At 40.9% G+C, this 17,370-nt stretch overlaps 2 protein-coding genes across 2 annotated transcripts; one reads left to right on the top strand and one right to left on the bottom strand.

Moving 5' to 3' along the window:
* Positions 1-304: 304 nt before the first annotated feature.
* Positions 305-16,508, bottom strand: LOC141760082 (N-acetyllactosaminide alpha-1,3-galactosyltransferase-like). Its single transcript, XM_074622732.1, has 6 exons — positions 16,220-16,508; positions 14,608-14,685; positions 14,390-14,485; positions 2,767-2,904; positions 1,496-2,181; positions 305-1,196 (listed from the first exon to the last, which is right to left on the bottom strand). Exons 1-5 carry the CDS (start codon positions 16,237-16,239, stop codon positions 1,497-1,499), a joined length of 1,017 nt encoding a protein of 338 aa, XP_074478833.1. The 5' UTR covers positions 16,240-16,508; the 3' UTR covers positions 305-1,196; position 1,496.
* Positions 3,855-5,616, top strand: LOC141760092 (uncharacterized). The gene has a single exon (XM_074622744.1). The coding sequence runs from the start codon at positions 4,159-4,161 to the stop codon at positions 5,044-5,046; it is 888 nt and encodes a 295-aa protein (XP_074478845.1). The 5' UTR covers positions 3,855-4,158; the 3' UTR covers positions 5,047-5,616.
* Positions 16,509-17,370: the final 862 nt, after the last annotated feature.

The following is a 17,370-nucleotide window of genomic DNA, read 5'->3' as shown; positions in this document are numbered from 1 at the left end:
AGGTCACTGAACACTGTTCCAAATTTTTACTAGTTCTTTATACCATTAATGACTTAGTAAGTACAGTATAAACCAAAGTTGAAGTTTGTAGATGAACATCCTGATGTACTATGTGCTTCATCGTGGACTGAAAAGCGTTGGTCCCACAATATAGTTGTTCTTTATAATACAAGTGTTGATTTAGTTTTGACCTCTTCAGTATCTGATAGAACAAGACAGCATACAGTACATGCAGATTGCTGCTCTAGAATCAAAGAAAAATAATGCTTGATTGTAGAAAACTGAAACTATGCACTATGATATGCAAATATTAGAGTTTAATGTGAAGTGTTGCCATAGAGTTAGCCAGCTGAACAATGGGAAACCAGTGAGAAACAATAAACCATCGACTTAGCAGTCTTGAAGGATCATACAGTATAGCATGACATGAGACAGAAACTAACATGTCAAATGTAAAAACACTTAAATCAGAGGTTAAAGGAAAACTACACACTCAAATTATGCTATAACCCTTCCTCCCTGCATATATAAAAAAGTCTGGCAGAGCTTTGACAGTAACTTGAAGCACATTTATAACCTTTTGCGAGGGTGTGGATACAGGTGTTACAATTATAATATTCTGTTTACTGTGATAATGATATTTAACATGAGCAACATCTTTTATTTCAATTGAACTGCTGTTAGCTTTTGACTCTGCCGTTGTTGCATGAAACCTTTTAACTTTTCCTCCCTGGCAACTGGATCTGAGTTTACCTAAACTCGTTCTCTGAATTCATTCCTGATGTTGGACAACTACTAAGTAGTTCCAGTGAAACTTTCAGCTCACTGCGGGCTGTGTGGCTGGTCTAACCTGTTAACACGGACGCCGGAATAAAAAACGACCGTTACGCCACGCGCTGCTCATTATTTTGAGCAAATATGTACATCTTTGTATTGCCTATAATGGTCTAATGATGCCAATTGTAGTTTTTCACTTGTGCTTCATCTTAAATTTAAATCATTCATCATTATGATGATTATTATGACGATGATCATAATTGTGGTGCACCCTCCGACACTTGGTGCCCTATGCGCAGCGCATGGTGGGAGCGGCAGCCCTGACTGTTACACTTCGAAACCAATACAAAGTTTAAAGTAAACAATCTTGCAAATCTTGCATCTTGCAAACATAATTCAATTAGTGGCTCTTCTAGCTCCTGCAGGGTGTGCCATCGGTGTGTGAATGAGTATTAGTTTACATCCTGATGGGCAGGTTGGCACCTTACATGGCAGCCTCTGCCATCAGTGTATGAATGTGTGTGTGAAAGGGTGAATGTTGACATGTAGTGTAAAGCGCTTTGAGTGGTCGGAAGACCAGAAAGGCCCTATATATATATACAAGTCCATTTACCAGTCCCCAATTTTTCTCCAAGTTAAGAATCCAAAACAAAGCTTATAGTAAATAATTTTACACATTTCTCAGAAGATTATTGCAATGAGTGGCTCTTCTAGCCACTCTACCGAGTACGAAGTTTGGCATAATGTTTTGGTGCCCATATTAGGCGGGTGACGTGTATGTCCTTTATTTCCAAAATAACTGGGTCCCAGCAGTACTCAGGCGAGAGCAACCTGCTTGGTTTGTTAAGCCAAAAGTACTTGTTGAGATGACTCTCATCATGCCACAGAGCCTCCACACTGTTTAGTTTGTCCTCCATGATACTCAGAAAGCAGTAATCTGCCAAATCCTTTACATTTTTCCACAAGCCTCCAAAGATAGCAGCATGGTAGTAGTAATCTCCGGTTTCCATGTAGGCTTTGGATTTGGGGTTTCTGTCATAGGTGAACCTATGCTTTGGAAGTTTGTAATACCACGCGTGTTGCAAGGCCACAGATTCCCCCAGAGCCTCTGAGCCAAATCTTCCCTTAAACTCCTGATCCACATCTAAGCAGAAGACGTAATTGCAGTGGTGCCGAATCTCTGATTCTATGGCATCTGATATCGTTTTCATCCGCATCATGGAGATGTCTTGCCACCTGGAGTACTTTTCCACCGGAATAACCTTCAGGCTTCGATTAGGAGCGAGCTCGATGTTTGGTACCTCCTCTGTCAGATCCGTGAACACGTAATAGGTCACATGTAGTCCCACCATAAAATGTTTTTCTGCAGAGGTCAGGAAAGTCTTGAGGTAGGCATCCAGGTACCTTAGGTAGAGACAGAGAGAAAAATAATTGCTGTTGCTCATTACTCATTATGATGATGAGAAGAAGAAGATTTTTATTTCATTATTTGAGACAACTATTATACATATGCATTCACGTGAAAAATAGAAAAAAAGAGGGATGACGTAGTGGTGGAGCAACGTGAACACAACTGAAGGGAAAGTGAAGAAAAAGTTAAAAAAAAACATGCATCCCTCCTCTACTACCATCCTAGAAACAAATATTGTTTGTCATGAAGTTTGGCTTTAATGTTTTCGTCTTCTCACACTGCGCCACAGTATGATATTCAGCTTTAACTGACCTAATTTTATCTCATTCAGATGGATTCAGGGTTTCTTGATTTACACCCAGGTATGGAAAAAATATAAAAATCTTTTGGCAAAGTGCTACCAGATTCGGACTGAACTGCTAGTAATAGTAATATGTCACTTGTTTTTCTCTAGAGGTAAGGAAAGTCTTGAGGTAGCCATCCAGGTACCTTAGGTAGAGAAAAAACAGTTTCAGATGGAACGGCTAGTGTGAAGGCGCTGGTGTTTTCACGGTCACAGTGTTTATGGAGAAACAAACCTTCCCACAGCAAACACGGTGAGGGCAACAGATGACTGGTTTTGGATGTGCTTTTGGTCGTAAAGATTGGGGTCAAACATCCCCTCCCAGATGATAGGAGCTTTCCAAGGTGCTCGTGTTTCAACTTCTTGTCTGGCCCTGAAATGGAAGATGAAAACAAAGACAAATGTTGAACGGCCATATGAGGAGGAGATTTACAGATTCCGAACTGCTGCTTCTCAACGGAGCAAACACAGACTTTTCCAGATCTTCCGCCCTGTGCTTCACCGAATCCTGGCCTGGAAGCCCATCCCGGGTAGTACACTACATCTGCTGGGCGTCCCACCCCGCAGAGCAGACCACCTTACGGATTGCCTTCTTTACTGTAGTTGTGTTTAGTCCAAAAAATACACCATAGGACCGAAAGCCCATTAGTCCGACAACCCACCTGTTGTTCCGAAATCCTGTTCTTCTGAAAATACACGCTCTCCCTGCATGGCAGTCTTACCGCATGGGCTTACCGGGGCTCAAGCCCCCGGGTCCAGCGATGTAAAATGGCCCACGAGGCTGGGATGCTCCGCGCGTAAAGACGCAACGGCGGCAGTGTTTTTTTTTCTCCGACACAGCCTGCCAGGAGATTAAAAAAAGTATTTTTCTAGCAGCTGTATAGCTGACTGAGATCTGTTTGTCTTACTGACCGACTGCCTGACTGACTGAGTGAAGGTATGAGAGGCGACTGACGGTTGATAAAGAATATATGGCTGTTGAAGCTGGGAAAGGAGGGAAGGGCTTTCAAAACGCCCGTAGTCAGACGGCTTAAAGTAATATTAAGGATATTATAATTTTGTTTAATACTGTGTATAGCCCTCACTAATATCACTGCTGCATGGAAAGCTGCATGATGCCAACCAAGAAGCACTGTTAGATTAAATACCTGACCTGAGGTCTGACAGTAGTTGCACTGGGAAGGTCCGATGACATCATTCTGCATAATAAGTAGCCATGTGCTTCTGTTTGTCTGCGATGGAAGATTCAGTGTGAACAATGGACAGATGGAGAAAGATAAATCTGCTTTAGAGTAGATTAATTTCATTCTTATCACTGTGAATGAAGAAGAACTGCATTAACGTGCTGACGTGCTTACGGTAAGCGTATTGCCTCATTTCCGGTTGCCTGTCTTTCTGTGTGCTGCTGTGTTCTGTAGCTGCTCTAGCACATCCAGGGCAATATAGTTCTATACTCTTCATTACAGCGGATAATTACCCGCTACATTTATATCTACACTAGTTCTGCTTAAGCACTCACAACTCGCTCCTCTTTAGAGACTTAACCACACATATTCAGCTCGCTAACGCTAGCTGGGCTATCGTATCGTAGCATAACAGTAGCTTAGCAGTAGCTTAGCCGTTAGCGATGGCTTCTCCTCTCCCCTGCTCTCCTGTTCTCTCTCCTTCTCCTGCTCTCCCCTGCTCTGTGTGTCTTATGTTTAGTTATTCCTCTGCCTCCTTTAGAGCTAATGGTACATGTATTAGGTGTAGTGCATTCGCTGCATTGGAGGCGAGGGTTAGCGAGTTAGAAGCCCGGTTCTGCACTTTAGCTTTAGCTTCTTCTGTAGTTAGCCAGCCCCTAGCCGGTGCAGACCGGCCAAGCTTAGCTTCTGCTAGCCGTCCCCCGGCAACCCCCGAGCAGCCGGGAGGCTGGGTGACTGTCCGAAGGACGCATAGTCGTACCCTGAAGCCCACGGTTAACCACCAACCACTTCACGTTTCTAACAGATATTCCCCTCTCAGCGACACACCCGCTGAGAAACCAACTCTGGTTATCGGCAGCTCCATTTTGCGGAACGTGAAGTTAGCGAAGTCAGCTGCCATAGTTAACTGCATCCCGGGGGCCAGAGCGGGCGACATTGAATCTGTTTTGAAACTGCTGGCTAAGGATAAACGTAAATACAGTAAGATTGTTATTCACGTCGGCGGTAATGACACCCGGTTACGTCGATCGGAGGTCACTAAAGTTAATGTCCAATCGGTGTGTGCATATGCAAAAACAATGTCGGACTCTGTAGTTTTCTCTGGTCCCCTCCCCAATTTGACCAGTGACGACATGTATAGCCGCATGAAGTCATTCCACAGCTGGCTGTCGTGGTGGTGTCCAGCAAACGATGTGGGCTTCATTGACAATTGGAACCCTTTCTGGGGAATTCCTGGTCTGATTAGGAGAGACGGCATTCATCCTACTTTGGATGGTGCGGCTCTCTTATCCAGAAATCTGACCAAGATTGTTGGTGGAACAAATCCATGACAAACCAGGGGTCCTTCCAGGACGCAGAGCTGTAGTCTTACACACTTCTCTGCGCTTCCATTAGAGCAGTTACCCACCCATAGCTTAACCCCAAACCTAACTGAGACTGTGTCTGCCCCACCTAAATTAATTAAATCAAAAGTAAACAGAAGAGGAGCTAAACATAATAATCTAATAAAATCTAACACTAGCACTGCAATAAAGCAACAAAACAGGAGAATTAAATGTGGACTCTTAAATATCAGATCTCTGTCATCTAAAGCTCTACTAGTAAATGATTTAATATCAGATAATCACATTGATTTATTTTGTCTTACTGAAACCTGGCTGTGTCAGGAAGAATATGTCAGCCTAAACGAATCCACTCCCCCGAGTCATATTAATACTCACATTCCTCGAGACACCGGCCGAGGAGGTGGAGTTGCAGCCATCTTCGACTCAAGCCTATTAATAAACCCTAAAACTAAACTAAATTATAACTCATTTGAAAGCCTTGTTCTTAGTCTTTCACACCCAACCTGGAAAGCACTACAGCCAATTTTATTTGTTATAGTGTACCGCGCTCCAGGCCCATATTCTGAATTTCTATCTGAATTCTCAGAGTTTCTATCAAGCTTAGTCCTGAAAACAGATAAAGTCATTATAGTAGGTGATTTTAATATTCATGTGGACGTTGATAATGATAGCCTCAGTACTGCGTTTATCTCTTTATTAGATTCAATTGGTTTCTCGCAGAACGTGCATAAACCCACTCACCGCTACACCCTCGACCTTGTTATGTCATATGGCGTTGAAATTGAACATTTAATTGTTTTTCCACAAAACTCTCTTTTATCAGACCATTATTTAATCACTTTTGAATTCTTATTACTAGACTATACACCATCAGATAAAAGTGTGTACACTAGATGTCTATCCGATAGTGTTGTAGCTAAATTTAAGGAAGCGATTCCATCAGCATTAAATTCAATACCATGTCTCAATATAACAGAGGACTCGTATGTTAATTTTAGCCCTACCCAAATTGATCATCTTGTAGATAGTGCTACAGACTCACTGCGAGTCACACTTGATTCTGTTGCCCCTCTAAAAAAGAAGTTAGTAAAACAAAGGAAGTCAGCTCCATGGTATAACCCTCAAACACGCAAATTAAAGCAAGCATCGAGGAAACTGGAAAGGATATGGCGTTCCGCCAAACAGGAAGAATCTCATTTAGTCTGGCAAGATAGTCTTAAAACATATAGGAAGGCTCTCTGTGATGCCAGAGCAGCCCATTACTCATCATTAATAGAGAAAAATAAGAACAACCCTAGGTTTCTATTCAGCACTGTAGCCAGGCTGACAGAGAGCCACAGCTCTATTGAGCCATGTATTCCTACAACCCTCAGTAGTAGTGACTTCATGAGTTTCTTTAATGATAAAATCATAACTATTAGAGACAAAATTAATCACCTCCTACCGTCAACTGGTACCAATTTATCCTCGAACTTAGGAACCTTAGAAACAGCTGTACAACCTGATATATATTTAGACTGCTTTTCTCCTATCGATCTCCACAAATTAACCTCACTGATCTCCTCATCTAAATCATCTACCTGTCTCCTAGACCCCATCCCAACTAAACTGCTTAAAGAAGTTTTACCTCTAGTTAGCACCTCTTTACTGGATATGATCAATGTGTCTTTACTAACAGGCTATGTACCACAGTCCTTTAAAGTAGCTGTAATTAAACCTCTTCTTAAAAAGCCCACTCTTGATCCAGAGGTCCTAGCCAACTATAGACCTATATCTAACCTTCCCTTTACCTCCAAAATACTCGAAAAAGTAGTTGCCAGTCAGCTGTGTGACTTTCTACAGAACAATCATTTATTCGAAGATTATCAGTCAGGATTTAGAGTGCACCATAGCACAGAGTCAGCACTAGTGAAAATTACAAATGACCTTCTAATGGCATCGGACAAAGGACTTGTCTCTGTACTTGTCTTGCTAGATCTCAGTGCTGCTTTCGACACCATTGACCATGACATCCTATTACAAAGACTGGAACATTTAATTGGCATTAAAGGAACTGCACTAAGTTGGTTTAAGTCCTATTTATCAGATCGATCTCAGTTTGTACATGTCAACGATGAGTCCTCCATGCACGCCAAAGTTAGTCACGGAGTTCCACAGGGTTCTGTACTTGGACCAATTCTATTTACCTTATATATGCTTCCCTTAGGCAATGTTATTAGAAAACACTCCATAAACGTTCATTGTTATGCAGATGATACCCAATTATATCTATCAATCAAGCCAGACGAAACAAACCAGTTAACTAAACTTAAAGCATGCCTTAAGGACATAAAAACCTGGATGACCTGCAATTTCCTGATGTTAAACTCAGACAAAACTGAAGTTATTGTACTAGGCCCTGAGCACCTCCGAAACAAATTATCTAATGATATAGTTACTTTAGATGGCATTGCCCTGGCCTCCAGCACCACCGTAAGGAACCTGGGAGTTGTCTTCGACCAGGATATGTCCTTTAACTCTCACATAAAACAAACCTAACGGACTGCCTTCTTTCATCTACGTAACATTGCGAAGATCAGGCACATCCTGTGTCAAAATGATGCAGAAAAATTAGTCCATGCATTTGTTACCTCTAGACTCGATTACTGCAATTCCTTATTATCAGGCTGCTCCAATAAGTCTCTAAAGACTCTCCAGTTGATCCAGAATTCTGCAGTACGTGTACTGACTAGAACTAGAAAAAGAGATCATATTACGCCTGTATTAGCTTCTCTGCACTGGCTGCCTGTAAAATCCAGAATAGATTTTAAAGTCGTCCTCCTCACCTACAAAGCGCTAAACGGTCAGGCCCCATCATATCTTAAAGAGCTCATAGTACCCTACTACCCCACTAGAGCACTGCGCTCACAGAATGCAGGGTTACTTGAGGTTCCTAGAGTCTCCAAAAGTAGAATGGGAGCAAGAGCCTTCAGCTATCAAGCTCCTCTTCTCTGGAACCAGCTCCCAGTTTCAGTCCGGGAGGCAGACACCGTCTCTACATTTAAGAGTAGGCTAAAGACTTTCCTCTTTGATAACACTTATACTTAAGCTGCTATAGGCATAGACTGCCGGGGGACTTTCTATGACACACTGTCATAAGGAACTTCCTATGACACACTGAGCTCCCCTCTCCTTATGTATATACTCATGTCCCATGTCCATGTTGTTACTAACTTCATTCCTTCCCGGGAGTCCTTGTGCCTCCTTGTCTCGCAGCTAACCGTGGAGCGGGGTCACACCTGGAGCGAGGTTATACCTGGAGCATGGGTACACTTGGAGCAGGGTTTCACCTGGATCTTGGTGGTCTCCGGTATTGTGGCTGCATCTGCTGCCGCGTCGGTGCCTGCTTGACACCAACTGCTACCATCCCTAATTAACTACGTCTGTACGAGGGACTACCAATGCTAACGAGGGATTTCCAACACCTAGTGACAATGTGGCAGCCTGGAGAATAACACTTCTCAATCACTGCCAAAGACATCAAGAGCTCCCAGCAAGCATGCTGATGCTGCAGGAACCAACGCACGGGCATCGATCGCAGGGACGTCCCACACCAATACACATGGACGTACTGAGGAGAGATGCTGGACAGTGCTGGCTTTCCGATAGTTGTATTATCACTCTTTCCATCCACCACTATTGGTTTTGTGTTATCAGTCCTACTTGTATTAGCTATTACAGCTGCTAGACTGCTATTGTGGCTGCTTCTCTATCTCTCTCTCTCTATCTATCTCTCTCTCTCTCTCTCTCTCTCTCACTCTCTCTCTATCTATCTGTCCCCCCAGCCGGTCTCGACAGATGGCCGCCTGCCCTGCGCCCGGTTCTGCTCCAGGTTTCTTCCCAGTAATCGGGGAGTTTTTCCTGGCCACAGTGCGCTTGGTGGATCCTGTTGGGTCTCTAAACTATGGTGTACGGTCACAGACCTGCTCTATATATAAAGCGTCTTGAGATAACTTCTGTTGTGATTTGACGCTATACAAAAATAAATTGATTTGATTTGATTTGATTTGATTTGAATGTTTGTTGAAATGATAATTAACCTAATTTGTTAACTTGTTTAACTTAACAATAATCCGAGGACAAATAATGGGATTCATTTAATTTTATTTGTTTAGGATATTATATATATTTACTTTTTCTGAAGAGAAACAGAAATGAGGAAAGCAAGCAAACAAGTATGTATGGTTCATTTCCTATTAAAACCCCTCTAAAGTAAAGCCGTCTGGGTATTTGTATTTGTATTTGACAACTCAGAGCAACCTAACAACCGAATCATGTATATCTGGTTACTCTTAGATCTGTGTCTCCTCTCAAACATACTCATAGTTCAACCCGATCTCACAGGAAGGTGTATAAATAGCACAACATTACAAGGACATTCAGCGTGTCAAAACTACGGTAACGTATAACGTATGTACTTTTTCTTGGTTGATAAGGTACATATATGTTCCAAACTGAGAAAGGGTCCATGTCTGTACCATTTATATAGGGGTACAATAACAAAGATGTCAGTGTGTGACCAAAATGCTGTTGGGGGATGGGATGGTTAGTGCATCAGGGCTGCAAAGGAAATTGTGAACTTCGGTTTGTGAATTCATTAAGCCTATAGTTCCGAGAGGAGAAAAAATCAGGTCTATTTAATTAATGCTAGTGAACCTCAGAGAAGTCTGTAATGAACTCAACAATGAAGTGAACAGAATTTTGACGATCACCCAACATAAGCACACCCAAACTTTTTACTAGGGTTATAATGTACTCAATTAAGTTAGTTATAATGTACTCAATTTCTTAGTTATAGTTATAGGCTGAAACCTGCTATAGGCTGGCACTATAAGAATTGGACAGCAAATAGGTTCATTTAAAACATTTATCCTGAAAACAACATTGATTTATTGGGCTAAATGAAGAACTGCAATCTATTTGAATTTTGATATTTGAATGAGTGCACATTGAGCTGCACCCGCAGGCACGTCATTTTGCTTCTCCAAAGTTTCAAAGTTTGTAATTCGTTAACTAAATGCATGGTGGAGCTGGCAAAGTGCCTTTGTTTTAATGAGCTTTGTTGACCAAGATACAGGAATGATATTTTAGCAGCGTGTGTTTGTAGTCTAACGTTAGCTTGATTGAGAGAAGCTCTTGTGTTCCATTCTAGGCTGTGCCTGAAAGAGAAGCTGCTGATTTTTGTACTTGTGCTCCTTTTCTTTTGTCGGGTTGTGATTGTATGTTGCGCGCACAGTCGGTTTATTTTCATAGCCTTGGGCTAAAACCTGGCGTTATGGTGTAACGTTGGCTTATCAAAATTGTTTACCGTTCCGCATAGGTTGTGTGCTTGTGCTTATGGAATGGAATGGACTTGCATTTATATAGCGCTTTTCTAGTCTTCCGACCACTCAAAACGCTTTACACTACATGTCAGTATTCACCCATTCATACACTGATGGTGCCAACTTTGCCCATCAGGATGTAATCTAAATCTCATTCACACACTGATGACTATGCCTTCAGGAGCAATTTGGGGTTAAGTGTCTTGCTCAAGGACACATCGACATGTGACCCGGAGCAGCCGGGGATCGATCCACCGACCTTCCGATTGGTCGACAACCTACTCTACCGTCTGAGCCACAGCCGCCCTACCTTATGTGCAACGAGTGTCGAGAGAGAGAGAGCCCATGTGTGTGACAGCGAATATGAAGTCTGCAGTTAGCTGTGATTGCAGCGGTACAGAACTGCACTGGCAGAAACCCTGTGATGTCTGTGTTGGACGGTGACCAGTAACTTACTGCTCTCACGGTAGCTATTGATGTAAGAATACAAACTGAATCCTTTTCATTCTTAGCTCACCGGTGCATCGTAAAGTAACTTTGATTTTTGTACAAGAGGAAAGTTACTTTGAAAAAGTAATAAGTGTCTTGCTTAAGGACACATCGACATGACCTGGAGCAGCCGGGGACCTTCCGATTGGTGGACAACCTGTTGTACCCTCTGAGCCACAGCTGCTCACCACTGTGTGTGGTTGCAAAATTGTAGTTCAGATGAGAAAAAATGTTTTCCGTTGGGAGGTTGAACTATTTTCATTTTCATTTTTCATTTCCAACAGGTGGCAACGCTCCAAGTCCCTACCCAACCGTACTGACTGGAAGATGGCCTTTACCAGGAAGGTTCCGGTTTCGGTTGAAGTGGACAGTGTGGACCTGTGCAGGGGAACAGGAGTTCAAGATGGGGTAATTGCAGCCTTCTGTGCCTACTTTGATTTTGACTTGGCTTACCCAGCCTACATGAAGAATACACTACCCTTTCTCCAACATACTATACTGAACCTTACTGTGGTGGGTGAAAAGCCCCCACCAGTCACTGTGACCCAAATGATCAATGTCCTCTACTAAAAATGCCAGACCGTATAGACGTAAAAGGTGTAGAAGAACCACCTTCACCTTAATGAAACTGCTTCCACATATTGATCTAATTAATGCCAAAGAAGCCAACTTTAATATCACTTGTGGACTAAATGACAGTGCGGCGACCCCTGCTGTCGCCTGTATAGTAAGGTTCTTCTAGCCTGTCATTAGGGCCTTCTTGGAGCACCTGGACCCGTTGCTCCCAGACTATAAATCCAAGGCTCATGACTCATTCGCTCTCTCACCATCCTCACCCAGCGATACATACAGAGAGCCATCCATAACCCTGCCATGACACAGTTAATCCACAAAGGACATTGGGCCACCAGAACACCCCTCCACATAATACTCCAAAACAAACCACCATAACTGTCAACCCCCCCACCACCACCACCAATATTAACCCATGATCACATTTAACTCCAGTTACAGTCCACACACCACATACAACCACATCATCCTTTTTTTAAGCCATCATTCTCTTTTAAAACATCATCTTTTTACCCGTGGCCCTATTAAACACCATCCTTTTAGCATCATTATTTTACTTCTATCTATCTACCTATTTATATTTATTTTACTTTGTTTTATCTTATCTTATTCTTTTTAATCTTGCCCTAATTTGATTTGCACCCTGACTGACAGCCAGCCACCCCAACCCTCTCAAGCGCACACACACAGTCACATGATATCATCCTACCCAGTTGTGTTGGCATTTTTAAAGTTTTCTTTCTTTGTTTGTTTATTTATTTTAATTTTTTATTTTTTAATTTTTTTAATTTTTTTTTAATTTTTTTTAAATTTTTTTTTCTTTAATTTATTTTTCTCTCCATTTTGTTTTATCCATACTTCATTTTATTTTATTTTGTTATGCGGAAAGGGAAGAAAGAAAAAACAAAAAATAAATCCTCAACTCTGCCGGGCCATGATGCCTCAGCACCAACTGGGCTCCTCCTCCATCTCCTCTCTCCTCCCTCCAATGATTTCCTCTATGGATAGAAAAGGGCAGAAGCCCTGAGCTATCTAACCAAGCTCACGAATTTACGAGTACGAGTACGAGATTCTCTCTCTTTTCCCCAACAGACACCATCGCTGGGCATGTGGCAGCCTTAGGTTTTCCTTAATTCATCTTTTGCTTGTTTTATACATCTTACAACATGCACAAGCCATTTACACTCTTCATGCACTCTTCTTTTTTCATTATATACTTTTTTATATTATGTACTTTCAGGCATCATATGTAAATGATTACTTGCATGCAAAGAATGTTCCTCCTTTTTTTTCTTAATTAAATATTTTTTGCATATCAACACACTGTGGCTTCTATGCTGTAAGCTTCTTGTCCCAGTTTTATGATTCCCACCTGTATGCATACACAGTCAAAGTTGATCCTCAATGGAGTGTAATTAAACCAGGACAAGAAGTAAACTTTCAGTCCCTCAATGTGTACTGTACAGTGTTTATGATAAGTTATATGTTACCCTTAGAAATATTTGACATTTTTAAAGGAGTTGTGGCTGAAAAACATTGAAAGAAAAAAGGGGGAAAAGCTATTGTTCAATGAAATGTGTTATGCTGGACTGTATTGTGTTGCATTGATAGTTTACATTATTCAGAAAATAATTTACAGATTTTTGAAATTCTGTATTGATATAAAATATGTTTGTGATGTTTTTATATCAGTTTTAACATACATTGTATGACTTTTATGATTTAAATATTGGTAGTGTAAAAAAAACGTCATTGATTAATGATTCAGATTAATAACTGTGGGAAAACATGATTTTTGACTCTTTCTCATGTTGTACTGAGTACATATTTGCCATCATAATGTACAAAGTGCTTGTCACTGGGGCAGTACCCTCTTAAAGGCCAAATTTGTACCATTTCCAAGGGTACATTTAAGTCCTAGAGAATTAAGGTCCATTTTTGTCCCCAAGTGTACTAGTTGGCCCCATAAGGTACAAACGGTAAGGGTACTAAAATGCACCCTTGTTAAGGGGTACAATGGGTGTACCTTTGTGGGTACTGCTCCAGTGAAGAGCTGTTGGACCCCTTAAGGTACAAACGTAGCACGTTATTTCTGATAGTGTTGGAGAAAAACCCCCCGTCATATTTGGAATTAAAATAAGTACGGAAACTAAGTAAAATACGTACGGAAATAACGTTACATAAGTACTGAAAATATGTCACGAAAGTCATCAAAAAACATGTGACAAACGTCACAAATGTAACTTACAAAAGAAAACACCGGTCTCCTGATTGAAAGTCCTGTGTTTGTTGGACCCATCCACCTTCCTTGCACCAAGTGGGCTTTCTCGCTTATTATTCTACGTCACTAGCTCTAAGCATAGCCTTTTTATGCAGATGTAGATTTACATTGTATTCAGTACAGACTACATGACGTCCAAAAGCAAGAAAGGTGTTCTTATTGCACCCTAAATGCCTTGCACATTGTGATGGTCACAGCCACACAGGGTAATATCATTTCGGTTAACATTCTCTTATCTCATTAGTTAACTACCTACACAGGTTCATGACATCACCATGTTACAGGAAAAAAGGCAGGAATTCAAGCAAGAAGTTTCAGGCAGTTCAGGAGCAGTGTTTCTGTGGGGGAGAGTAACTCCCTTTGGCGTGGACTTTGGGCTTTGTAACTTTGCAGACATTTTACGTGTGCAAAAAAATATATATATTACGCACTAAAGGAAAGGGGGAAAGCACAAAGGCGCAATAGGTCTTCTTTAAATTGTGTTTATTATGCAGTTATTATTCACCATGAAATCTCTCTGTAAAAGCGATGGGCAACGTGTTGTTTTTTAAATATGCCATTTAGCTAAATTGACTTGATTTCTGAGTCCATATAGTCAAAAGTAGAGGGACAATTCTCTTACCCAAAGTCAAGTGTGTCGTCCAAATTGATGCTCTGTCTCAATTGTCCTTCACTGGCCACCGGCAGGTTGTCTGGAGAGACGAGGGATGCTAAATTTCTAATATTGAAAAATGAGACTGGAATAAAATCATTTTGAAATGACTCTCGCAAATAAATCAAATCGGCTCATATGTGCTCTTATTGGTCTTCAAGAGCAATAACGATGACTTCGTGACTCACCTTAAATATAAGGAAGTGGAGCTGACAATGAGCAACACAAAACAGCAGAAGATTCTACCGCTCCTTTCCTTGAGCACACTGAAATGAGCAAACAAACAAAAAAGAGAACACATCAGTTCAACCTATACAATATATGGTTAAAAAAACAACAAAGTATTTGATGTTATAATGAGCATGTCAAGATATGCAATAAGGACCAAAATAAATTATTATTACTACTACCACTACTTGATATGGCCAAGCTGTATGGGGGAGAAAAACTGAAGTGGCCGTTGGCTGAAGAATAACAACAGCAATTCTGATCTTTAATTTAGTTAAATTCACTAACACATTTACCTTAAAACTCTTATTCTAATGTACATACCTTCCATGTTTTGTGGGAGGGCTATTTTACAGATTTTATTATCTCCTCATCCAATTCACCAATTAAAAAAAACGAAAAAAAAAACAGGAATGAAAAGTATCCAAGCCGCTGGGAGTGTCTAGTTTCTACTGTAAACACTCCCATTCATTCAATTGCAGGGTGTCACCACGAGATGGTGGTTCCTTCACAAACACTGTATATACCACTGAAGTACAATGAATGTTTCTTTGTTAAGGCCATGTTTTGCACTGTTTGTGTCTCAGACTTACAGGAATGGCTTAAACTTCAATGTTTGCCGCCCCTCAGTTGTCAATCGTTATCATTTACCTATTTTTTAACCATTTCATTTTCAGTGGTGGAATTTAACTAAGTAGGCCTACATTCAATCAGGTACCTTACTGAAGTACAACTTTGATGTACTTGTACTTTACTTAGTATTTCCGTTTTATGCTTCTTTATACTTCAACTGCATCTCAGAGGCCCAGTTTTTGCGGTGTGTGCCGCACCGTCCGCTCTAGTCTGCCCGTGTTGGAGTTTTTTTTGGCCGATTCGGCTTTCGGCGCCCATCGGTGAAAGAAATCACTCTGATTGGCTGTTCGGCTTAAACGAATCAGTGCACGAGAAGAGAAACGAAAGTGAGGAAAGCAAGCCAACGAATCAAGTCAAGAGGAAAAACACATTTTTCATCTTCATCTCATTAGATCACTCCAATACACGGATATTTTCACAACGACATGGCCATCTGGAATGAAGCCAAGTGGTGAGTGAGAGTGGTGTGAAAATGGTCGGCAAACGTCGCTTTGTTTCGTGTACGTATCATAACAACGGCTTGTATATCCGCCGTCCTCGGTCTTCCAGTTTCCTTTTTTTGAATGACGAATACAGACTAACGCCGCCTGCTGGTGTGGAGAGTTATTTCATGTCAGGAAGGTGCAGAACGTACGTGTTAACTGGTCGTCGGCTGTAGTTTTTGCAATGTGTTCGGGTGCAACTTGTGGGCCAAAATAATGGCGATATGAGGCAACGAAACAGGCGGCCTTCGTCGCCTCTAGTTCTCTGATGTCGGGTTGGCGTGTCCCCAGCTTAACAGATCTGGGATCCCCGTTACACAGATGATACTCTTAAATCATAACGCATGACTTTGTATGACTCCTAAAGAAATACTTTTTATTTCGGCTGATATTTAACTTAAAAATAGAAAAACCTGGAAGATGAGAGACCAAATACCTCATAGCACCTCATAGATACCTGAAAAACTGCCGCTTCATTTTTCCAGCAAACAAACTCTGGCAGGAGGTGAAGATGGCACGTTGAAGATAAAAAAATTCAGTCTACACTGTAGTGAAACCTGTTAAACAACAGACGCACACCAGTACACCCCTGTCACATCATAGGTAAAACACCAGTATTGTCCCACTGTCACACCATAGCAAAGATTGATGACACAGAATAAACTCAAGTTGTTTGTGTTGCACACAAAAACACACATTAGCAATGAAGTTTAACCCTTTTATACATTTTTAAACAACAAAATAATTGGGAAAAAAGTGACATATAACAATGAAGAGAGAAACCAAAATTGAGGTTATACTGTACATAAATTGTATCTAATTATTATTTAGATTTTCAATTAATCTGTTGATTATTTTTTTCGATCAATCAATTAGTTGTTTGGTCTATAAAATGTCAGAATATGGTGAAAAATGTCAATCAGTGTTTACCAAAGCCCAAGATGACGTCCTCAAATGTCTTGTTTTGTCCACAACTCTAAGGTATTCAGTTTACTGTCATAGAGGAGTAAAGAAACCAGAAAAATATTCACATTTAAGAAGCTGAAATCAGAGAATTTTGCATTTTTTTTTCTTTAAAAAATTACTCAAAAGAAAAAAAAAAGTTGGAGATGAATTTAATAGTTAACTAATCGATTAAGTGTTGCAGCTTTAATTCTAAACAGTCAAAGTGAGCCGCATTTTTCCCAGCAGAGACAATGCTGATGACTTACCTGTTTTCAGGTATAAATCCACAACACGTCCAGAGCATCAACAGCGTCAATGTCCAAATGGATTCTACTGCTGCAGAAACCTCCCTCCTCAGGTCATACATAGAATATCAGGGAGGAGACAAAGGGGGAGGGACTCCTCTGAAACAGGTTCAGGTTGCAAAGCTTGTTTTTCTTGACTTCTAGTATGTTTTGAGGGACGACACATGAGCCATGCACCATCTTTTTTTTTAAATTAGAAAATATTCCACTGCATGATATCAGTAAAAAGCACATCTTGATGTCTGCATCAAAAAAACTGCCATAAAACGAAATATTAGGGCTGTAAATCGATGAAAATATTTAATCATGATTAATCACAAATTAATCACACATTTATTATCTCTTCAAAAATGTACTT

Source organism: Sebastes fasciatus, chromosome 2 (genome assembly GCF_043250625.1).
Source record: "Sebastes fasciatus isolate fSebFas1 chromosome 2, fSebFas1.pri, whole genome shotgun sequence".
NCBI lineage: Eukaryota > Metazoa > Chordata > Actinopteri > Perciformes > Sebastidae > Sebastes > Sebastes fasciatus.
This window is presented reverse-complemented; position numbering and strand designations above follow the sequence as displayed.

Bases quoted from the DNA above. Each gene is read 5' to 3' on its own strand.
- LOC141760092 (XM_074622744.1), top strand. From the start codon at position 4,159: ATGGCTTCTCCTCTCCCCTGCTCTCCTGTTCTCTCTCCTTCTCCTGCT.
- LOC141760082 (XM_074622732.1), bottom strand. From the start codon at position 16,239: ATGAAGCGGCAGTTTTTCAG. The intron at 14,486-14,607 runs GTGAGTCACGAA...TTTCAATATTAG, and splicing joins TCCACTTCCTTATATTTAAG to AAATTTAGCATCCCTCGTCT. The intron at 2,182-2,766 runs GTTTGTTTCTCC...TCTCTACCTAAG, and splicing joins ACCGTGTTTGCTGTGGGAAG to GTACCTGGATGCCTACCTCA.